The sequence below is a fragment of the Macaca nemestrina genome, chromosome 12, assembly GCF_043159975.1.
Source record: "Macaca nemestrina isolate mMacNem1 chromosome 12, mMacNem.hap1, whole genome shotgun sequence".
Classification (NCBI taxonomy): domain Eukaryota; kingdom Metazoa; phylum Chordata; class Mammalia; order Primates; family Cercopithecidae; genus Macaca; species Macaca nemestrina.
Genome location: NC_092136.1, coordinates 101,442,580 through 101,468,286, shown reverse-complemented (window position 1 = coordinate 101,468,286; position 25,707 = coordinate 101,442,580). Strand labels below are relative to the sequence as shown.

The following is a 25,707-nucleotide window of genomic DNA, read 5'->3' as shown; positions in this document are numbered from 1 at the left end:
ATATGGGACTAAGTACACCAGAGCCTGAGAGCAAAAATAGCCTATTTTCTTAGCAAAAGCTATCTACCCATGCTTTGGTAAAAATGCTATGTTCAGATGGATCTAGCCTTTCATTAGCGTGACAGGACAGGTTTGAGAAATATTGACCTATCATTCTGTTAACAAGTGGAGAAATTTGTGTCCTGCATTGCTAACAAGCCTATTCTTTATGTTTTTGAAGCCACATTTCTGGATCTGTTGAACTCGGAGAGGCAGATTGAAATAAATCTGAAGCTTAGTGGCTAAATGTCTGCTGGACCATCTATTAATGTGCTATGTAGAAAGAACTATCAGTTGGGTTACTTCCAGTGCTTACACATGGGCATGATTCATTTTCAAACATCTGTAATATGTGGGCGCAAACACAAACATCACCATTACTAACATATTGTTTTCTAATTACTTTGTCATATTTTTGGTGTTTTAGCCATATAAGGACTGTTCAAAATGACTCATGCTAGAAAGCTTGTGCAAAGCCTTTTAGACAGTGGAAACATCCTAATTATTTCTAGTGATGATGATAGGAACTACAGGAAACTGGACGTTTTTCTCATGAGAGTAAAATCCATCATCATAGACATTTGCCCCTTAAAATATATAAGGCCAAAATTTGGTATCTTAGATACGTAAAATATAAATGAAGAACATAAAATGAAAATAGTGCAATTTACTAGAAATGACATCTATAGTACAGATTTTCATCTAGAAAGTTGAAATTTTTCCCCTTTTTACTAGAAATGACAGATTTTGCCTGGAAAAATAATGTGTGTACATGGACATGGAGTGTGGAATGATAGACATCAGAGACTTAGAAAAGTGGGGGCTCAGAACAGGGACAGGTGGCGACACATTATTTAATGGGTACAGTGCATATTATTTGAGTGACTGGTACACTAAAAGCCAGGACTTCACCACTATGCAGTATATTCATGTAACAAAATTGCACTGGTACCCCTTAAATTTAGACAAATACATTTCTAAATGTATTTCCCTAGAACATGAGTTATATCTATGTAGGTAGTCTCCTTCTTCTTCTTCTCCTTATATTTCCTGAGTCATCCGAGATTTAAACTGAATTAAAATAGGGGGAGTTTTTGAATTATCCCTGTTCTCCTTCTGTGACCAGTTAAATTATCATCTCTTTCCTAAACTGAATAATTTTCCTTTTCCATAACCAGTGTGTTCGAAAGCATAATGTATTCCAGAGTGTCTGGTGCTTTGACACAGACTATTTTTGGCAGTCCTTAGAGTTACATATTTCTTAAATTTTGATTGAATTCTAATTAAACTGATTTCCTTTACTCTTTCTTCTTCCCTGGCCATATTTCTTTCTGGCATCTGTTTTCCATCCTCGTTTATGAACATTGAGGCAAATAATCAAATTAAAAGGACATTGTCAAGGTATTTTTTTCTCCTATCCAATACCTAATTTTACTGTTTTTATCCTTTGAGTCATGATGATAAAATCTATTTTATAGTTTTCCATTTGTAATGAACATAAATATGCTTTACAGGCCACAGGATTTTTTTGTGGGAGGAGATTGCTTCAGCTAAATTGGTGCTTTTATTCCAAATATATTTTAAAAATTTTGGATTTTCCAATATATCCGTGAACATCAATAAGATCAAATTGCAGGCCTATGCACTGTGACTGAGTCCCCATTTCTATTTAAAGTTGGTTTTGCTATAGGAAACAAAAGTTGATGTTCTTTTTTCCCCTTTCTGAAATCCCTTTTGTTTTTACTTGCCCTCTTTCTTCTACTGTAATCCAAACATCACTTGTTTTTGTTCATTATAATAAGAATAGTCACACTGCAATTACAAATCATTTTAGTTTAAGGTAGTCTCAACCTTTTTCATTTCTATGTGGTGTTGAGTAGCTAGGTATTTAGTCATCAATAAACACCTAAAAAGAGTCTGACATATAATATTTAAAGACAAGTATTTATTTCAATGCTTACCCTCAGTAATTTTCCAGGTACATCAGTTGTTCAATTTCTTCATCTAGCTCTCCTCCTTTACGATTATTTTTTGGAAATTTGTCTATATCCCAGAGTATATAGATGGCAAATCTTACTAAAAAGGATAACTCACTTCAATTCCTAAAGTCTAGTGAGAGATGCCAAAATCTCCCTCAGTTTAAAGAGAAATATAATTCTCAACTTTTGTAAGAAAAATAAAGGCTATGAGGTTTCAAACATGCCCATTTTAGTTTCTAGGCAACCAGCTTTTTGTTTGATTGTTAAAACAAAACAAAACAAGAAAACACCAACAAACAAACCTAAAAATACCCTAAGACTTTTAGTAAGCAGAAGAAGATGCCTGGATTGACACTCCCTTTAGAATAAAATAAAGGAAGAGTAATATTATGTAAAGGTCAGTAGGCCAGTGGAGGAAGAAGGGAAGCCAGGTAGGGGCCAGGCACACAGATCAGACACCTTGCCCTGAAAACTGAAGATTGACTTTAGAGGTGTTCGGGACAGTTAAACTAAGGTTCCAGAGTTTTCAGATATCAATAATGTAGATAGCTTTATTTCAACTCCATTTTATGTCCCCAACCTCATGTTTTCTATTTATGTTATTTATTTGGTTCTATTTTAACTTATGCTCTACTGTATGATGTCCTTGAAAGCTGCTTCTCATTCTTCCTGTAACCAGGCAGGTGATAAATAACATTTTCATGAATTTCACTAACAGTCATTGCCTCTAATCCCAGTTTTCCCCAAACAGTCAAATAAATTGAGAATTTAAAAAGAAATAGTTTAGGATTTATAATGGATTTTCCCATGAGATAGATATGGATTCCTGCAATAACTTTAATACGCAGTTAAAACAAATCATACATAAAACATTATAGAATTAAAATTTTATGTATAACACATCATGGAAATATAACATTGATGTTTATTTTTAACTGTTTATATTTAAAAAGAAAAATAGCAAAGGACAATAGAAGAAAATCAAACTTACTTTTTCTACCATTTGTTTTAATTTTGCCATCATTTGATTACTTGAGAGTTAGATTTTAAAAGGATCTTAAAAAAAACAAAAAAATTTAAATCAATTCCATAGGTGATAGTATCTAAGCATTTTTTTTACAGCAAATTTTTACAAAGTAACTTTGGATTGGCTCTGCAATCCTAGAATCTATTGGCTTAAAACTCTGTGTGTGTGTGTGTGTGTCTATGTGTCTATGTCTATTCTTTGGCCCTCTGTAACTGTGGGTTCTGCATCTGTAGATTTAACAAACCACAGATTGAAAACATTTGAAAACAATTGTGTCTGTGCTGAACAGGTAGAGACTTCTTTTGGCATTATTCTATGAACAGGATATTGAATATTCTCAACACAAAGAAATGGTAGATGTTTGAGATGATGGCTACGCTAATTACCCTGATCTAATCACTATATGTTGTATGTATTGACACATCACTGCGTACCCTCCATAAATATGTACAAATATATGTCAATTTAAAAATGTATCTTATAACAAAAATTTACATAGCATTTACATGATAATATATATTATAAGTAATCTCAGTATTAAAGTATATGGGAAGATATGCATAGGTTATTTGTAAATATTATGATTTTATATCAGGAACGTGAGTAGCCTCAGAGTTTAGTATCCATGGAAGGACCTGGAACCAATCCCTCATGGATACCTAGGGACAACTGCACACACACACACACACACACACACACACACACACACAGCATGAGAGAGAGAGAGAGATACAATACAATATCTCCTGTTTCTGGCCTAACATTCAGAATGTCAAGATAAGTTAATTGGTTCCAGCTCTAAGTTTTATTATTTTGAAAACCATATAGACAAATAAAGTTATGGAAATAGAGAACACCAATTGTTTTCCTTCCATGATAGCATTTATCTTTTCCGAGTCTTAAAAGATAATTCCTAATAATTTACATATGTAGGCCCATTGATGAGAAAGTATGAAATTATTCTGTAAACCAAATAGAAGTATTAAGTTAGGGACAAGAATGCCTGGGTCCAAGTTCCAGCTCTACCACTTATGAGATATGTGACCTTGAACAACTTTCTTGACCTCACTTCCTCAGTTTCTTCATCCAAAGTGGGCATTTGAGGGCATCTACTCTTTTGAATTGTTGTAATGATTACAAGTTAACAGTGTAAAGCACTTAAAAGAGTGCCAACTAAGTGTTGGTTGCATTTTATTAGTTTGTAAAGTTTTCTGTGGTAATAAACTCATTTGAAAAGCTGTTGAAAGCTATGGACCATCTTCTAAAGGGCGGGGGAAACTGTGCACACAGTTTGAGTTTTGTTCATTTCAGAGGATGTCCAGACCCCTTAGTCATATCCTAGATCCTCACTCTGCCGAAGTGAAGATCTGTACATCTTAGACAGAAATTAATCTTATACTATAAAAGGCACACTAGCTTTTATTGTCCCCATATTTCATATAAGAATCTGGTTTTCACATAATTTAGGAAATGTGCTCATTGTCACTCAGCTAATGAGGGAATGAAACTGGAACCTGAACTTAAAATGTTAGACATTAAATCCAGTGTCCTTCCAGGACATTGTTCCAGTACACTATAGGAACTGCCCTGCTGCCCTGTCCTCACTTGGGAGTTCTCTTCTTGGTACTCATGACTTTTACTGCATTTACAAGATCACCAAAATAGCAACATCCACTCAGGCCTCAATTGCATGCCTGTCAATGGAGTATATGTGAGGACACCCACCAAGGTTCTATACCTTGCAAAGTAGACTCAGTTTCATATTTTCATTGCCACTTCCTCAATACCTCAGGCCCACTAAATTAGTTGCTTTATATGAATAATGCTGACATTATTATGCTCCATATTTTGTCAACAATATTATATATTTTAAGAATTTAAATATCGTTTATTAGAAAAACACATGTATTTCGTTATTAATCAAGAACATCAGCACATGTAGGTAAGGAATGTGAACAAAATTTTATAACAACATAAAGATATTACTCTATCAGGAATTGCATAAATATAGACAATTAGGAGATGGTTGGAATATGCAGATGTTTATTCTTGCATGTATGTACGTGTGCTTTGCAAAGCGTACAAAACAAAGTTAAGATTTTCTTTTGGTGTGTGTTGTGGCAGATGGGGAAGATAATGCGTGGACCATTCATGAAGTTTGTAGCACACGCAGCCTCCTTCACCATTTTTCTGGGACTGCTTGTCATGAATGCAGCTGACAGATTTGAAGGCACAAAACTCCTTCCTAATGAAACCAGCACAGATAATGCAAAACAGCTGTTCAGGATGAAAACATCCTGCTTCTCATGGATGGAGATGCTCATTATATCCTGGGTAATAGGTAAAGACTGATTTTCTGTCATGTTTTTTCTTTGCAGTCTTAGCAGTTGGACTGAATGACACTGATTCTTTCACACATCAGTTATACAAATGTATGCAGCATGATACAATGCACCGCACATCATAATTTTCTTTGTGTTCTTAAAGTACAGTTCCTTGGGTTCATTATCGGTGCCATAGTCTTCTCACATGCTGTGCGTTTTTTTTGCATTTCCAAGGAAAACCCAGGAAGAAAACCAACAGGATATTATCAATCACACCCCACCAGTGACACAAAGCTATTATGCCATTCATATTTTGAGAGATAGCTGTGATTTCAAGCTTCAACACAACCACAATTTTACATTGAGATTTGACAGGAATTGAAGCTAATAGACACTTGCATTTATTGAACATTTATTATGTGCCAAGAATTATTCCAAGCACTTTATAGACATCAAATCACACCATTTCTCTGCACCTCAGTTTTCTAATCTATAATGTATAATCACATCTGTTTTATAGGATTTATCTAAGGATCCAGTAACTTTCTTTAGGACTCCTGGGTGGTAAGTGGAAGAGAAGGAATATGGTCTTAGTTGCTATACTATTTGTCTTAAGAATCAATCGTACATGTAGCATTAAATATAATACAAACAAGAAAGATATTTCAATTCGACATTTATGAATAAATAAATCCAGTGACTGTTAAGTGCCTTTGTTAAGTAATGAGGATACTAAAGTGAATGAGACATAGTGCCTGTGCTCAAGGAAGTTAAGTCTGGGAGGCAGGTCAGTAAGTAAATCAATAATTAAAATTCAAGGTGACAAATGCTGTAATTGAGGAGTTATTGGGGTATTATGAACATACACAGATTGGGAGTATCTAAATCTGAGGTGGGCTGTGAAGTGGAGGGGGCAAGAAGCCCTTCCTGGACAGTACCTTCAATTTGATACTTTGAGGATCAGAGAATGTTAACTAGACCTGTTTGGGGGACAAGGATACTACAAGGCATGGGAACATTAGAGATGTGAGACTACGGCAACACCTGGCACACTTGGAATATGATGAGTTAGGCAGAGAAGGAGTCAAGGTGCATTTATGGATGTGAGTGATGGGAGATAAGGGTGGAGAAATGGCTAGAGGATGCTTTTCAGCAATTGGTGATCTGATCTGATCATGTTTTAGAAAGGTCACAGTGGTTGTGAAATAGAGGGTGGCTTAAAAGAGTCCAGAGGCTGAGACTCAGTGGAAGTGCTCCCTGCTAGGAGGATGAGGCCTGGAACTCAGGAGCTAGGGGAAAGGACTTGAGAGCACCCTAATAGGTAAACCCCAAACAACTTGGTGATTATTGCACCTCAGAAGGGAGAGCTGTGGATTCTGCCTTGGATCAGTAGGTAGTGACTACAGTCTCTAAGAGGGAGAATACAGAAGGAAGACCATGCCTGGGACTGGAGGAATGAAAAGCTGATAAAGTTTAGGTTATGATTGACTTTGAAGTGCCCACGGAATTTCAAAGTGGAAATGTCCATTCAGTAATATAAAGTATGATCCCTGGGAGTATTTGGGTTTTGAGTAAAGTTCTAGCAATCCTCAATTCCAGATGGTACTTAAGGCCCTGACTATGCATAAAACTACCTCGGGTTAACATATGTAAGATGTAAAGAAAATTAGGCTCAGGGGTTTTCATATAAATCCTTTAATAATCCACAGACTTCTCCATTCCCCCCATAACATCCCATCTCCCTCTTTAGGGACCTGGAGAAGCATTGTCAGTTTTGTATCACTTCTAAGGCAGGACATGTCTTCTTGGTTTCATGCTGGAGCTTGATGAGATGATCAACCAAAATATTAAGAAGCATTTTTCAAATTACCATAGGAATATTTTAAATGTAATTCAATAGCATTTGAGTTATTCAAAACTTTCAAATCACTTCATTTCCTGAATATGTTTTAGGGAAAAATATGGATAGTGGCATAAAATGTGAATTGTATCACCAAAGTAATGATACATCTTGGACACAGAAGATGGCTTGATTTTATTCTAATTCTTTTCTAATTTAATTGATGAGGCTATAAAAAGAAATTATATTTCACTTCTAATGTCTGATTTAAAATAAGAATAAACAATCACTTTTGCATGGCCTTTATCTTATTAAACTAAAAGCCCATGTCTCATAGTTTATTTTTTATGTGTTAGCATATGTAAGGTAAATAATACAGTACTTGGCACAATGGACATGTTCAAGAAATTTCAGAAAATTATAATTATTATTCAACTTTTCACTAAGCGTTTATATGTCACTTTTACATAGGAGTGCTATTTCCTATTAGGCAAAACATGACTGTTTTAGGACAAGATGAAACTTTGAAAAATTAAATTTTCTATAAGGGGTAAATAATTTTAAAAATTAAATTTTATATAGAGGGGTATGAGGAGAATGATTTATGGCAAATAATAAATTGAACATATTATATTCTACATATAAAAATACATATAAACTTGAGAGCACCCTAAAAGGTAAACCCCAAACAACTTGGTGATTATTGCACATCAGAAGGGAGGAGCTGCTAGTTCTGCCTTGGATCAGTAGGTAGTGACTACAGTCTCTAAGAGGGAGGATACAGAAGGAAGATCGTGCCTGGGGCTGGAGGAATGAAAAGCTTTGAAAACAACTAGACTGCACAAGTTCAGCGAGTTATGTTTTATATAACATGTTCATTTTATTCTTTACCATAAATTATCCTCCTCATACTAGTCTTAGTTTTATTTATTTTTTATTTTATTTATTTTGAAACGGAGTTTCACACTAGCTGCCCAGGTTGGAGTGCAATGGCATGATCTTGGCTCACCGCAGACTCCACCTCCCGGGTTCAAGCAATTCTCCTGTCTCAGCCTCCCGAGTAGCTGGGACTACAGGCATGCACCACCACACCCGGCTAATTTTGTATTTTTAATAAAGACGTGGTTTCTCCATGTTGGTCCAGCTGCTCTGGAACTCCCAAACTCAGGTGATCCACTCACCTCAGCCTCCCAAACTGCTGGGATTACTGGCGTGAGCCACCGTGCCCGGCCGTCTGAGTTTTATTTTAAACTTTATATATATTTTTTCCTTTTTCACTTAGAAACCTAATGCGGGAATATTAAATGAGGCTTTAATCAAAAGCAATTTCCTTGTAACTTTTGTCCCACCAGTCTTTGTATTTGACTTCAGAGACTAGCTAACAGTGTTTATTTAAAGGGAAAATAATGAACAACTCAGGACAGCTGATGCTTTTGTAGCATATGTTAGATTCCTGGTTCCGTTTCTGACACTGGTATTTTTTTTAAAGTTATTCTTGAAAGAAAGTTGTTGTACTTTCTGGAAATGTTAATAAGAAGTGGCCTACTTAGATGAGGTGTTGGGTGTGTTATGTGGGCTTGAGGGAGAGGACAACACTGTTAGTCACAAAGCAGATTTATCTAATGTTTAGTTGAAAGGCTAAATGACAAAACTGATGTGTCAGGAGATGTTGACAAGGCAGAACAGTGAGCTCAAATCAATGAGAGGACGTATAGCAGGAACACAGGGAGGCGGACATGCTTGAAGACACTTGTGAAAAGGGCCTTAGGAGCACTTGTCACTTAATGGTCAGTCTGAGCTGCTGAGAAAGCAGATGCAGTCCTGGGCTGACTCTTCAACAGAAGGAGAGGATGGCAGTTGAGGGCAGTAATTACCCAATGGCCAGACCACATCTGCAGGCCCCGGGTGCCCCGTGCAGCCAGTTGGCAAACTAAGGAGCATTTCAAGCACAACAGCAGTCTGGAGAGTGAGTCATTCTCAGAACAGCACTTGAGGCGCTGGGGAAGCTTACCCTAGAGGGTGAGGCATGGGGTAAGACCCAGTGGAATCTGAGGCTTGTTTATTCAGAGGGCCCCGTTTAGAGAAAAAGAAGACAAAGGGAGGACTTAGAAGAAGCCTGGGCACGTAAAGACATCTTGAAGCTTCAGTTTCATGTTTAACCTGCCTCTGCTAGAGAAAAACAGATTTAATGAGCACACAGGTAGGTTTTTTGGTTGTTTTTTTTGTAAAAATAAATTTGAAGGCAGAGGGAGCTGACTCATTTGCTACCTCTCTAGAGGGCAAAAATAGAACCACTGCATCCACGTTGAAGGAATATTCTGAAAATTCAACAGTGGGATGAGCAGCCTTCAGAATTAGCGAAGCACCTTATCGCAAGATCTGTATGAGCAGAGGCTTGATCCCTGTGAAGTCTCCTGCTTGCCGTGAGCTTGGACTTGATGCGGGATTTCAAACTCTCCTTGGCAGCTCTCAGGGGTCCTCAGGACAAATGAGACAGGAACTTTTCCTTTGAGCAGAATAGCTCACTTACTTGTTTTAGTTTTTAAGCTTCAGGAAGACATCATTTGTGCCACGAATTCTACTTCTTAGAGAAAGAGAAAAGAAGATGGAGAAGTGGGAGGAACAAGAGGAAGGGAAGTTTTGAAAACTAGGCTGCATGAGTTCAAATGTCCCTTTAGTCCCCAAGCTTGTTACTCTGCACCATCCTCATCTCCTAGTGAGGCTGACAGGAACCTGGTGACCACAATGGGGGGAAAAAACTGCCGTATTTCCTGTCACAAATTTGATCCCCCAGATTTTATATTAAATCAATCCTAGTCCCCTCTTAACTTGAAACAACTCAAAATAAGTAATGAAGTCTTCTCTTAAATCCGTGTCTTCTATGTTGCATTGAATACTGGCTTTAAGAAAAGGCACATGATGTGCTCTTGGAGATTAGAGATGGGCTGTTTCCTTAATCCCCACAGGGCTCTGCAGCTATTCGTATAGCAGGTTCTGTGATTGACATTTAGGACCAGTGTGAGAATTTGAGGCAGGTGGTTGCTGAGAGTAAAAGATTAATTTCAACTCGAGGCTGTGAAGGACTTCTTGATGGAGACAAGTTTTGATCCGTTGTTGGAGTTTGGGTTGTATTTCTCCAGATGGCTGCAGAAGGAGACAGGATGTCAGAGTAGAGTATCTTAATAGGGATAAAGCAACTTCTTTTTAATTAAAAAAGCGGGATTCTTCAAATTAAGAAAAACATACATGTGCCAATCGTGGAAAATTTTAAATAGTAAGCACTCAGTAAACGTTAGTCATAATTTTTTCCAAGTGCCAGACACTGAGCTGTGTATTTCACATGAACTATTTTGTTTAAGGCTCATAACAATCCAGTGAAGCAGGAATGAACCAATATCATTTCCATTTTACAACCTGAGTTTTAGATAGTTTAAATACCTTATCAAAGACTTCATAAACTGACAAATGGAAGAACAAATTCTCAAATCCATGGTAGCCTGTGTACCTAAATTCCTCAAATCCAGTGTTCCTAAATACTACACTAAAATTTTGAAGAAGTAGGCAGTACTATTAATAATTCCACCAGAAAAAGGCAACTACTATTAATAAGTTCGTGTCATCCCATCTAGGCTTTCACTGTGCTGGTTTTAAATATAAACCATACATCATAACATAACATTTGAAACATTTTTACTTAGCATTACAACATAAAGGTTTTTGCAATGTATGTTAGTCCAGGTCCTCCAAGAAGCAGGCACAAAGATGAAATGTTCAACCGGTTTATTAAGGGAAATGGAAATTTTATTAAGGAACATTTCTTGTGAGAGGAAATGGTGAGAAAGCTGAGAAAGGTCTCAAAGGCTCTCAGGCAGGGATATAAGTCAAACCCCAAGGGACAGAGAGAAGGCAGGAAGGTTGAGTAGAAGCATCCTAGATCTTTACACAGTCTAAGGAAAGCTTGGCAAGACTGTCATGAAATCCTTGAGCCAAAGTCAGCCATCAGAAGAGTCCCATGTCTCCCAAGAAGAGGTAACCTCAGTAATTGGCTGAGATCAGTCTGGGGGAGACATGGCCTTGGACAAAAATGGCAATGGTTTTCAGAAGACAGTAGGTGAGGCCTGTGACCAATCAAATTCCTATAGTTGGATGTCACTGAGGCACATTCTCATGGTCACTGTCCCATGGTAATTAATAAAATATCACATTAAATGGCTTCATAATACTCCATCTGTGGAAGTCCCACTTCCATTTTACTTCTATTGAGTGTGTGGGTGTGTTTGGGTTATTATAAAGTATCCTACAATAATCATCTTTTAAATATATTTTTATGTGTGGAATTAATTGATCAGCAGGACATTTGTTATTTTAAGGTGTTCAATGAACTTTGTCAAATTGCTTTCAGGTATGCACTGATATTTCTGGACTATGATATTTGTGAGGATATGGGAATTATGGTGGGACGGCAGGCTGGGGCCAAATTTTGAAGGGTTTTGTAATGTCAGGCTGAGACCTTTCAAACATATTTTGTTTTAAAGAACAGCTAAGACTGAATGCAATTGAATTGATATTTTAACCCCTTTCTGACACAGGCATGATATGGGCTGAATGTAAAGAAATTTGGACTCAAGGCCCCAAGGAATATTTGTTTGAGTTGTGGAATATGCTTGATTTTGGTATGTTAGCAATTTTTGCAGCATCATTCATTGCGAGATTCATGGCATTTTGGCATGCTTCCAAAGCCCAGAGCATCATTGACGCAAATGACACTTTGAAGGACTTGACGAAAGTAACATTGGGAGACAATGTGAAATACTACAATTTGGGTGAGTTTACAGTAGAGTCAATATAATTAAAAATGTAGAATTTTCTTGTAAAACAGATGTCAGTAGTAGTTTGGTTACTGCCCAATTCTCATAAAATTGTTCGTTTCCAACATCTGTATCTGAAGAATGAGCATCTATATGTGAGGAAGCATGCTTTCCGCTTCTTCCTTTGATTTTTCTACTCCCTGGAAAACTCTCTTAATCACAAGACCCATCTCCCTTTATCTCTTGGATCAATTGGCTAGTTACCAAACTTCATTGAGAATACATGTCTTATGTCCTGGATTTATTTTTCCCTCTTTTTTTTTTTTTAATTAAAAATAGTTCACATTTGATCTAGCTAGCTAGATATCTGTATCTCTCTCTCTGTATACATATATATGTGTGTATATATGTATATGGATATATACGTGTGTATATATGTATATGGATATATACATATGTGTATATATATGTATACGGATATACACACATATATGTGTGTGTGTGTATATATATATGTGCAATGGAATACTATTCTACCTTTTTTTTTTAAAATTTATTATTATTATACTTTAAGTTGTAGGGTACATGTGCATAACGTGCAGGTTTGTTACATATGTATACTTGTGCCATGTTGGTGTGCTGCACCCATCAACTCGTCATTTACATCTATTCTACCTTTTAAAAGAAGAAAATCCTGTTATTTGTAACAACATGAATGAATTTGGAAGACATTATGCTGAGTGAAATAAGGCAGGCACAGAAAGACAAATGGTATATGATCTTACTTATTTGTAGAATCTAAAAAAAGTCAAACTCAAAGAGATAGAAGGTAATGGTGGTTGTCAGGGGCTGGGTTAAGGGGCACAAAATGGGGAGATGTTGGTCAAAGGTACAAAGTTTACAAAGGGTACATGGTTAGGGTGAATAAGTTCTGGAGATATACAGTATGGTGGCTAGAGTTAATCATCATGTACTGTATACTTGAAAATTCCTGAGAGAGTAAATTTTAAATGTTCTTACCACAAAAATGTATGCGAGGTGATGAATATGTATGTGAGGTGATGAATATGTTAATTAGCTTCATTTAATCTTTGCACAGTGTAGACGGACACATATGAAAACATCAAGTTGTGCCCCATAAATACATATAATAAAGTTCACATTTGAGTGCCATTTGCATTTAAGATATATAAAAAGTATTTGAAAACAAAGGAATTGTTGGGATCTCTGAGAGGTTCCCCAGTCAATAACACCACTGCTTCCCAACCAGTCTTAGAATTAGTTGAGAAATAAAACAAGACATTAATATGGAGGCCAGATCATCACCTCTAACACTGATAAAATCCGGGGTGGATGACATAGGTCTGAGTCTATTAGCTAATGGGTTCAGTAATACTGAACCCCAGAATTAGGCAGACATATCCTCCAATTTCTAGATAGCAATGGACCAGGGCAGTCCTCCCCACTAAAAGAGGATGACAGCTCCATGGAGGACCAGAGGAGAATTCCCAAGACAGAGAAGGCAATGCTGAGCCAGCTATGCCCAGTTATTCATCCCAATTGAGCAATCAGATAAGTCGTTCCAGCTTTCCAAGAAGAAACTGACTAAGGGATGGAAACTGGTTCAGTTATTTACTTAAGGAGACTACCACCTCGTAGAAACCTGGATGGGGAAAATATATTCCCTTTGAATACTCATTTCAAACCCTCTGATAAGAAATTAGTTAACATTCACTTGTGAGTTTATTGGCAATATCACATAAGGGCTCCATTATTATTAATGTTTATTTTAATGAAAGATTTTTAAAAATGCACTTAATTAAAAAAATTCAAAGCTATTTGTAGATAATACTTATATTCAAAGCACTATAAAAAAGGAAACTGCTTTTATTAGTTTCTTGTTATCCTTTCCTAATTCCACTTCTCAACAAATAAGCAAATTCAAATTTGTAATTATGTTTTTCCCCTTTCTTACACATTGTTTTGTGTTTTTCTTCATAATGGTTTCTTAATTGCATTTTTGATGACCTGATGTAATAATGCCAGAAAAATTCATAAGTGAATAATTGCTACATTTTATGGTAAAAAGAGACTTGAGTGTCCAATAAAAGTTACTCCTAATAAATTTAAATGACTACAAATATGCTACAAGCCTAAAATTATAGTGTAATTATAGTTTAAGACTGAATAATAAACACTACCATTTATTAAGTGCCAGGCACTTGCTAAACACGGAACATATGCTGACTTATTGAATTCTCACAAAGACAAGAGAGTTAGAGGGGACATTGTCTCATTTTCAAAAATCGGGAAACAAAACTAAGAGAAGTAGTTTTGTAAGTTCTTTGATATACGTGTATGTGCATACATATATATACATGAACTTTTACAGATACTGAGTCTATAGTCTGAACTCTTAACTATTATGCTATCCCCTTATGGGAAATTGCTAGCAAACCAGGAGAGTCATGTTCTCAATAAACTAAGAAGCTCAACTATAGCAGACACTTAAGAAGCCCTTTAAGATAGGAGACTTCCATTCAAAAACTGGATTCTAACGTAACTATATTTCTTTTGCAGAAAAAGAAGTTACCTAAATAAACAATTTGAAGAAACTCACACAACCCTTTATCTTTGCTTTTTCCTAGCCAGGATCAAGTGGGACCCCTCTGATCCTCAAATAATATCTGAAGGTCTTTATGCAATTGCTGTAGTTTTAAGTTTCTCTAGGATAGCTTATATTTTGCCAGCAAATGAAAGCTTTGGACCTCTGCAGATATCACTTGGAAGAACAGTCAAAGACATCTTCAAGTTCATGGTCATATTCATTATGGTGTTTGTGGCCTTTATGATTGGAATGTTCAATCTCTACTCCTACTACATTGGTGCAAAACAAAATGAAGCCTTCACAACGTATGTGATCTCAGATGTTCTGATGATAGTTACTGCAAATTAAATAAATATTAGTTTAACAGTGTTTATGTAAGTAAGTCCATGGGATAAATAATGTTTTGGTAAAGACTTCATCTCTAGTTCCTCTTTTGCAAAATGAGGGGATTTTAAAAATGAGTTAGAGGGACTCTAATATGTAGGAACCTTTCTAATATTAAATAATAACTAACATTTTTAGAGCCAGGTAAATACCTTGCATGCCTCCCTTTATTATCTCTATTTCACCAAGAGGAAACTGAAATTCGCAAAAATTAAGTAATTTGCTGAATATTCCATAGCTGTATGTGGAACAGCCAGGGTGTAACCCTTGCTTGCTCACTCTAGGATCTGTTGCTCTGAACTCCCTTACCCTCCTGCTTACAGGGGACTCCTGGGGACACTAACTATGAAAACAGCTGCTTTCCTAATTGAATTGCTCAGATCTTATTACTGAGTAGATCTGACTTATCAATAGTGACAAGAGTTTTGACTTATGTTCACCATGGACACTTTTTTTTTTTTTTTAAATAAAGAGTGTTTGGAATAGATTATTTAAATATTAGGTCTGCAGTGTTACAATGAGAAGCAACAACTGAAACATAAGCTTACTGTTTTCCATATTTCTCTGAAATACAGTTTGTCAGGGAAATGTAACCACCTAAGTTAAGCAAATTGCCTTAGCTTTGGTCAATAATTAGACCTACAGCATTGAAATTCCTACCTAAGACATGTCAGTGATTTTGGTAACATTGTCTGTTTATATTGTTGTATTTTCCATTAAGATGTATATGATTATTATCTATTTATTGGATATGAGTAGAAGTATAGATCAGCAGGAAAACTAAAAGGATTCTAACAAATTATGTTATTTTTAAGTAGTACATTTAACAATTCCATTGCCAAAGCTATGGATTATTTAAGTGTTCATATCTGTGGTTAGAAATTATGTTAATAGCATTTATTGAGTGCTTTTTATGTGTTTATTGAGTTATGATTATGTACTTCATATGCACAATATTACCCCATCCTTGCAGCAATCCTATTGTAACCATTTTACAGAAAAGAAAAGTGAGCTTCCGAGAAGTGAAGATTTTTTTTTTTAATAAATAGTAATTTGCAAAGACACTAAATCAACTCACTTTTATTATGGTAATATTGTTATTTACTTATACACTTTATTTCTTTTCTTCTTTTATTTTTCCCCAGAGTTGAAGAGAGTTTTAAGACACTGTTCTGGGCTATATTTGGACTTTCTGAAGTGAAATCAGTGGTCATCAACTATAACCACAAATTCATTGAAAACATTGGTTACGTTCTTTATGGAGTCTATAATGTTACAATGGTCATTGTTTTGCTAAATATGTTAATTGCCATGATCAACAGTTCATTCCAGGAAATTGAGGTATAATCTTCAATACATTTTTATCATTTGTGCCTACATGTTTTAATTATTCCAGGGACTAACTCAGCAATGAGGATGAAAGTATGGATTGCTCTTCCCCCTTTGTTCATTCCCTGTTTTTTACACTCGTTTGACCAGTAATCTGGAAAATTTTAACTCTTTGCTTCTACATGCAACATCAATAAGGTGTCATGGGGCAGTAAGGCATAAGAAGCAGAAATGCTGATTTGATATCGATTTAATAAAAAAACTTTAGAAATACTATATCAGCATGAATTTATATTTTATTCAAAAAATTACTACTTATGAATACTATTATTCTCCAAGTCTTTTTTGAGTGATTTTCAAAATTGACCTTTTCTCAAGTTGAGATTAATAGTGTAAATTTTTATTCCAGAAATCTTTCTCTGTGTCCCAAATAAATGAGTGGTATATTGTGGGATAAAAGAATAATTTTTCATAGCGTTTTTCAGAACGTAGGAAAATACATTTATATCTATCAGGTATTTATAAACACATGGGAACTTGGAGATTCACAGTCTTGTACAACTGTCAAAATTTTAGACAAATTTAAGAAAGAGTGTGTGAATAGAATGTTAACGTTTTGAAAAAATCTTGGAATGATCATTGGGCTCTGGGAGTGTTTATAGGCATTGTCCTCCATCTAGCCACACAATGGTAAAAGCATCCCAGTAATTCTGTTTATGCATTTCCTTGCTGACCTGTCATGTGTATTTGTATAGGATGACGCCGATGTGGAGTGGAAATTTGCAAGAGCCAAACTCTGGTTCTCCTACTTTGAGGAGGGGAGAACACTTCCCGTACCTTTCAATCTGGTGCCAAGTCCAAAGTCCCTGTTTTATCTCTTACTGAAGCTTAAAAAATGGATTTCTGAGCTGTTCCAGGGTCATAAAAAGGGTTTCCAGGAAGATGCAGAGATGAACAAGGTAACTTAGCTTGATAATGTATAATTGTATTCTTTAATGCTGAGACTACTGTAACCATTGTGACACATCCCTTTTTTTTTTTTTTTTTAACTATTATTATACTTTATGTTCTAGGGTACATGTGCACAACGTGCAGGTTTGTTACATGTGCCATATCCCTTTAAAGAGAATCGGTTCCTGATGACTTGTCCATTCATTCCCACATGCAGTCACTTCACACAGCACAGTCCTTTGGCTTGTGTCTGTTCAACATGAGCACACTGGACATTTCCTACTTAAAAGAATGTAAGAAAAATTCATGAAATATAACTAAAATAATATGTTATCTGGAGCGAGTACTGAAAGAAGAGCTATTCTGGGCTGCTTTTTTGCTGTTGTGGCTACATGTCCCTCACTTCTCCTTCAATTTATAGAGCCGGGTAAATCAGCAGCAGCTCATTATGACTGGGGGGCAGCTTGATTAACTCTTAGATAACTTCTATGTTAAAGTTCAGAAATCAGTTGCTCACATGTAATTTAGGGGACCAGACTTGGCAATAAGTAGTTCAAGAAAGAAAGAGCTAAGGATATTGATTGAAAACAATAATCCCACAAGGCGATGCAATCTTTAAAAAGAATAAAAAGATTTAGTGCTTAGATGAGGCAGTAGGGCGATCACAGCATGTTCAGATATGTTTAGAGAACATGTGGAATTTTGTCTAACTGGAGGTGGAAGGTGAGGGGTTATGCTGTGCAAAGATCTCTGCTGAGCACAGACCACTATACTCAGAAAGAACACTGAGATACCAGGTGCATCCAGAGGAGGAAGACCAGAATGGGACACATAGGGATACGGTGTCATATGAGGGAGAACTGAAGGAGCTGGCTGTTTCTTCTGAAAAAGGAAGATTGAAATTGACTAAAAATATCTTTGTCATTTCCATCTTTAGGAAGTATACTTGTTTTTCAAAAATGGGAAGAAAAGCAACGAGCAAAAAATTTAAATAGTTAATTTTTTTTTTTTGAGACGGAGTCTTGCTCTGTCATGGTTCACGCCATTCTCCTGCCTCAGCCTCCCCAGCAGCTGGGACTACAGGTGCCTGCCACCACACCTGGTTAATTTTTTGTATTTTTTAGTAGAGACGGGGTTTCACCGTATTAGCCAGGATGGTCTCTTATCTCTTGACCTCATGATCCGCCCGCCTCAGCCTCCCAAAGTGCTGGGATTACAGGCGTGAGCCACTGTGCCCGGCCTCAAATAGTTAAATTTTAATTCGATATAAGAACAAACTTTTAACGAGAAAATCTGCCCAACAGAAGAGTGGGCTGCCTTTCAAAGTAGTGAGCTTCCCACCATTGTAAGCAGTCAATAAATTCCAGATGGCTGACAGTGGGAATTTATTGAAGATTTTTCCTTTTTACACTGCGTGGGCAATTGGACCAAATGATTATAAGTTTCCTTGCAATAAGATTCTATCATTAAATAAAAGGAAAATGTTGTAATTCCTGCACTGTTTACCATTTACTATTTAGGGTTCTCAAGTATGTAACACATTCTCTGAGTTCTAGTTTCCTCAACTGTAATATGTGAAAAAAATTATATCTACATCCTGAAGATCAACTCAAATAAGTATATAAAATTACTCTGAGAATTTTAAAGCTTTCTTTAAAGAATTTTAAAGCTTTCTTTAAATGTAGTTATGATTAATTTATATAGTAATTTTTGGGAAAAATACCATCTATGACATTCTTCCAGAAGTATAACTTGTAGAATTCAGTGGATTGAGTGGCAAAAATTTCCTTTCCTTTTTTTTATGTAATTAAATGAGTGGTTTACAGGTCTGGTTAGAACTGCAACCTGAGGGAATTCAAAGTCCAAAGGAAATGTCCAAGCACTTGCAAAGGGCAGAACCCCGTATGAATATGTTTCTCTCATTAAAACTTGTGGGGAATTAGACGAAATGGCTTTTAAAATACAGAATGAAGAGTGAAATTGGTTATGCAGTTATACTCATTTTACTATCTATCTTTAAAAGATAAATGAAGAAAAGAAACTTGGGATTTTAGGAAGTCATGAAGACCTTTCAAAATTATCACTTGACAAAAAACAGGTAAGCTCATATTTGAAAATATGAAGTCATGCACATGATCGGGCTCATCTTTTCAAAGAAAGGGACAGATGTTCAGAAGCAATTTTAGGAAGTAGAGAGCAGACACATTAAATAATTCAACTATTTTAACAGTTCTCAATTCCGTTATTGAGAGGTAGAAGTAAGCTATATTTCATAAGCAAAAAAGAATAGCATGTATATTTAAGACATACACTAAGCAAATACTTACATATACTTATGGTGATGGAATATAAGATTAGTGATATACAGAAGGGAATATTAAGAGATGAATCTGTCAGGAACCTGATGGAGGTTATGATTAACTTCACTCTTTGCAGCTCAGGTAAAGAGCAGGCATAGTCCCCAGTGCCTCCCAATTTGTCAATAATCAAGAAGTGATGGAAAAAGGCACTGTGGGACCTTAATGGCTATTGTGGTTGACACTGTGTATAATGAACAATGTGCGCTAGAGATCTATCAGCTCCATAACTGAGAGTAGCAAAATCCTCAACGATGAGGACATGTTTCCTTTTTTGTGGCATGTACATAGTAGGGGTACAATAAATGCTTGTTGCTAAAAGGAAATGATAAAGGAATGAATCAGGAAAAGGGCAATATATCAGGTAGGACCTGCATTCAATTATGCACAGTAATATAAAATCCACATCATGGTGGTTTAAACAAGACACGTGTTTGTTCCCCGCCTCATTTAACTCTCCAGATTTAGGCAGTATGGGGCTGTTACCAGGCATGAGTTTCTGTGATTCTTCTGGATTTTTGTCATAGTCAGATGCAAGAGGACAGCTTTACCTTTAGCTATTATACCTACTTTTCAGGCATGTAGGAGTAAGGGCAATGGAAAAGTAGGGGATGCTAGCTAAATCTGCCACCACCTTCAGAAGAATCTCCCAACGATTTCTGTTGTTATAGCTCATTGACCAGAACTGTGATACATGGCCATCCCATGGAATACAAATGACAAGGAGGGAGACCATTTTTTTGTGTGTTTTTTAAGCTGGTTATGTTACTTCCCCCAACAACATAGGAATCCTGTTAAGGCCTATCTGATATCCAACCTCCCAGCTTCCTTTCTAACCATCCCTTCCACTAGCATGTCAACCATTACCTAGTACATATCAGAAAACAGGAGAGCTTTAGGTAAGGGGAACCCTAAGCCATTAGCCCTAGTAAGATTGGGAAGAACTTCCAAAGAACAATATCACAGGTGAGAAGGGCTTCAATGGGAGGTAACATGTGGGTGAGAGACCTGTGCATGAATTCTGCGAGCCCTGCCACAGTCTGGGGCTCGGTCACAGCAATGGGGCTGCATGAGCTGAGAGCAAGACAGCAAGAAGGCAAGTGGAAATTGTCCCTGCTCATCCAAGAGAGTCAGCAGATTAGGGTCATTGCAAATTGGCACATTCTTGCTGTTCAGACAAGTTTTGTTTGGGTTGCCTATCCAGGTGAATCTAGATTGCGTTTAAAAATGATGCCAATAAAGGAAATTTAAGAAATGGAAAATAAGGAATGTAACAGAGCTACAAAGTCATTTCACTCTAGAAAGGATAGTTTAGTGGTTAGGAGGCTAGTGTATGGGGGTCAACAAATCCTAGCCCTCAGACCACATTTAGTCTTTAGCCTGTTTTCAGACTGAGAGTTAGAGATTTTTTAAAAAATTACATTTCTAAATAGTTGTGAAAAAAATAAGGATATGTGAGAGAGACCATATATGGCCCACAAATCCTAAAATATTTATTATCTGGCTCTTTACAGAAGAAGCCTACCACCCCTGTTCTCATGATGATGGTTATGATGAAGAGAATACATAGGAAACACAGAATTAAGCTCAAATATTTTGTGAGCAATTTCTATGATTCTAATGCACGCCTGTGTGTATTCTACTTAGAATGTTGTCTCATTAAGACTCTACTTGTTCACAGGTTGTAGGCAGTAATCACACCAACACCCAAATGTTCTTTTGAATATTAAATTACTTAATACTGTAAAGTTCTGACAACAGGGCCTGGCACATAGTGGGTATGTAATAGCTACTTATTATTTTTATTGCTATTACTAGAGAGCGGGAACAGTAAGTATACCACAGAATTTGGTAGTGATATTAATCCAGTGAGGACAGAGAAAGAATACTAAGCCTAAAAGCCCTATAAAAAGAATGCAAAAAAATGAAATAAATGAAGCAGTGAGTGGAAGAAACAAAAACAGGATTTCTGGCAAGATGGCTGAATAGGAACAGCTGTGGTCTGCAGCGCCCAGCGAGATCGACGCTGAAGGCAGGTGATTTCTGCATTTCTAACTGAGGTACCCAGTTCATCTCATAGGGGCTGGTTGGACGGTGGGTGCAGCCCACAGAAGGTGAGCCAAAGAAGGGTGGGGCACCACCTCACCTGGGCAGCACAATGGTTTGGGGAATTTTCTCCCCTTCCCAAGGGAAGCCATGAGGGACTGAGCCTGAGGAACCATGCACTCCGGCCCAGATACTGCGCTTTTCCCATGGTCTTCACAACCTGCAGACCAGGAGATTCCCTCTGGTGCCTACCCCACCAGGGCCCTGGGTTTCAAGCACAAAACTGGGCGGCTGCTTGGGCAGACACTGAACTAACTGCAGGAGTTTGTTTGTTTGTTTGTTTTCCATACCCCAGTGGTGCCTGGAATGCCAGTGAGACAGAACCATTCACTCCCCTGGAAAAGGGGGCTGATGCCAGGGAGACAAGTGGTCTGGCTCGGCGGGTCCCACCCCCATGGAGTACAGCAAACTAAGAACCACTGGCTTGAAATTATCATTGCCAGCACAGCAGCAGTCTGAGATCGACCTGGGATACTCAAGTTTGGTAGTGGCAGGGGCATCCGCCATTGCTGAGGCTTGAGTAGGCAGTTTGGCCAGGAAGTTCAAACTAGGCAGAGCCCACTGCAGCTCAGCAAGGCCACCGTGGCCAGACTGCCAGATTTCTCCTCTCTGGGAAGGGCATCTCTGAAAGAAAGGCAGCAGCCCCAGTCAGGGACTTATAGATAAAACCCTCGTGTCCCTGGGACAGAGCACCTGGGGGAAGGGGCGGCTGTGGGCGCAGCTACAGCAGACATAAACATCCCTGCCTGGCGGCTCTGAAGAGAGCAGCGGATCTCCCAGGACAGTGTTTGAGCTCTGCTAAGGATCAGACTGCCTCCTCAAGTGGGTCCCTGGCCCCCATGTATCCTGGAAGGTGCCCCTCTGGAACAAAGCTTCCAGAGGAAAGAACAGGCAGCAATCTTTGCTGTTCTGCAGCCTCTGCTGGTGATACCCAGGCAAACACGGTCTGGAGTGGACCTCCAGCAAACTCCAGCAGACCTGCAGCAGAGGGGCCTATTAGAAGGAAAACTAACAAACCAAAGACCAAAGGTAGATAAATCCACAAAGATGGTGAGAAACCAGTGCAAAAAGGCTGAAAATTCCTAAAACCAGAATGCCTCTTCGCCTCCAAAGGATCACAACTCCTCGGCACCAAGGGAACAAAACTGGACGGAGAATAAGTTTGACAAACTGACAGAAGTAGGCTTCAGAAGGTGGGTAATAACAAACTTCTCTGAGCTAAAAGAACATATTCTAACCCAGTGCAAAAAAGCTAAGAACCTTGAAAAAAGGTTAGAGAAATTGCTAACTAGAATAACCAGTTTAAAGAAGAACATGAATGACCTGACGGAGCTGAAAAACACAGCACAAAAACTTTGTGAAGCATACACAAGTATCAATAGCCAAATTGAACAAGCAGAAGAAAGGATATCAGAGATCGAAGATCAACTTAATGAAATAAGATTAGAGAAAAAAGAATGAAAAGGAATGAACAAAGCCTCCAAGAAATATGGGACTATGTGGAAAGACCAAGCCTACGTTAGATTAGTGTACCTGAAAGTGAAGAGGGAGAATGGAACCAAATAGGAAAACACTCTTCAGGATATTATCCAGGAAAACTTCCCCAATCCAGTAAGTCAGGCCAACATTCAAATTCAGGAAATACAGAGAACAGCACAAAGATATTCCTTGTGAAGAGCAACCCCAAGACACATAACTGTCAAATTCACCAAGGTTGAAATGAAGCAAAAAATGTTAAGGACAGCCAGAGAGAAAGGTCAGGGTACCCACAAAGGGAAGCCCATCAGACTAACAGCAGATCTCTCTGCAGAAACCCTACAAGCCAGAAGAGAGTGGGGGCCAATATTCAACATTCTTTTTTTTTTTTTTTTTTTGAGACGGAGTCTCGCTCTGTCACCCAGGCTGGAGTGCAGTGGCCGGATCTCAGCTCACTGCAAGCTCTGTCTCCTGGGTTCACGCCATTCTCCTGCCTCAGCCTCCCGAGTAGCTGGGACTACAGGCGCCCACCACCTCGCCCGGCTAGTTTTTTGTATTTTTTAGTAGAGACGGGGTTTCACCGTGTTAGCCAGGATGGTCTCTATCTCCTGACCTCGTGATCCACCCATCTTGGCCTCCCAAAGTGCTGGGATTACAGGCTTGAGCCACTGCGCCCGGCCTCAACATTCTTAATGAAAAGAATTTTCAACCCAGAATTTCACATCCCAACTAAGCTTCACAAATGAAAGAGAAATAAAATCCTTTACAGACAAGCAAATGCTAAGAGATGTTGTCACCACCAGGCCTGCCTTACAAGAGCTCCTTAAGGAAGCACTAAATATGGAAAGGGACAGCTGATACCAGCCACGCAAAAACATGCCAAATTGTAAAGACCATCAACACCATGAAGAAACTACATCAACTAATGGGCACAGTAACCAGCTAGTATAATGACAGGATCAAGTTCACATATAACAATATTAACCTTAAGTGTAAACAGGATAAATGCCCCAATTAAAAGACATAGACTGACATATTGGCTGAAGAGTCAAGACCCATCTCACATGCAGAGACACACATATGCTTAAAATAAAGGTATGGAGGAATATTTACCAAGCAAAAACAAAACAAAACAAAACAAAAAACAAAAACATACACAAAAAAACAGGAGTTATAATCCTAATCTCTGATAAAACAGACTTTAAATTAACGAAGAACAAAAGACAATGAAGGGCACTACATAATGGTAAAGGGATCAATGCAACAAGAAGAGCTAACTATCCTAAATATATATGCACCCAATACAGGAGCACCCAGATTCATAAAGAAAGTTCTTAGAGACCTACAAAGAGACTTCGACTCCCATAAAATAATAGTGAGAGACTCTAACACCCCACTCTCAATATTTGACAGATGAACAAGACAGAAAATTAACAAGGATATTCAGGACTTGAACTCAGCTCTGGACCAAGCAGACCTAATAGACATCTACAGAACTGTCCACCCCAAATCAACAGAATATACCTTCTTCTCAGCACCACATCACACTTATTCTAAAATTGACCACATAATTGGAAGTAAAACACTCCTCAGCAAATGGAAAAGAACAGAAGTCATAACAACCACACAACTACATGGAAACTGAACAACCTGCTCCTGAATGACTACTGGGTAAGAAATGAAATGAAGGCAGAAATAAAGATGCTCTTTGAAACCAATGAGAACAAAGACACAACATACCAGAATCTATGAGACACATTTCAAACAGTGTTTAGAGGGAAATTTATAGCGCTAAATGTCCACAAGAGAATGCAGGAATGATCTAAAATTGACATCCTACATCAAAAATTAGAAGAACTAGAGAAGCAAGAGAAAACAACTAAGATCAGAGCAGAACTGAAGGAGATAGAGATGTTTAAAAATGCTTCAAAAAAAATCAATGAATCCAGGAGCTGGTTTTTTGAAATTATCAGCAAAATAGATAGACTACTAGCCAGACTAATACAGAAGAAAAGAGAGAAGAATCAAATAGATATAATAAAAAAAATGATATAGGGGATATCACCACTGATCTCACAGAAATACAAACTATCATCAGAGAATACTATAAACACCTCTACGCATATAAACACCTCTACACAAATAAAACAGAAAATCTAGAAGAAATAGATAAGTTATGGACACATACACCCTCCCAAGACTAAACCAGGAAGAAGTGGAATCCCTGAATAGACCAATAACAAGTTCTAGAATTGAGACAGTAATTAATAGCCTACCAACTAAAAAAAGTCCAGGACCAGATGGATTCATAGCCAAATTCTACTAGAGGTACAAAGAGGAGCTGGTACCATTCCTTCTGAAACTATTCCAAACAATAGAAAAAGAAGGAATGCTCCCTAACTCATTTTATGAGGTCAGCATCATCCTGTTACTAAAAACTGGCAGAGACACAACAGAAAAAGAAAATTTCAGGCCAATA

General features: G+C 37.5%; 1 protein-coding gene across 7 annotated transcripts in view; it reads left to right on the top strand.

Moving 5' to 3' along the window:
• Positions 1-25,707, top strand: part of LOC105466503 (transient receptor potential cation channel subfamily C member 6) — a 256,881-nt gene that overhangs the window by 218,629 nt on the left and 12,545 nt on the right. For all 7 annotated transcript variants that reach the window (XM_011715466.3, XM_011715464.3, XM_011715469.2 and 4 more), the window contains 6 exons: positions 5,170-5,386; positions 11,799-12,032; positions 14,666-14,930; positions 16,155-16,350; positions 17,094-17,297; positions 19,313-19,387. In XM_011715466.3, coding sequence (XP_011713768.1) covers positions 5,170-5,386; positions 11,799-12,032; positions 14,666-14,930; positions 16,155-16,350; positions 17,094-17,297; positions 19,313-19,387 — 1,191 coding nt within the window. The remainder of the gene's footprint in view (positions 1-5,169; positions 5,387-11,798; positions 12,033-14,665; positions 14,931-16,154; positions 16,351-17,093; positions 17,298-19,312; positions 19,388-25,707) is intronic.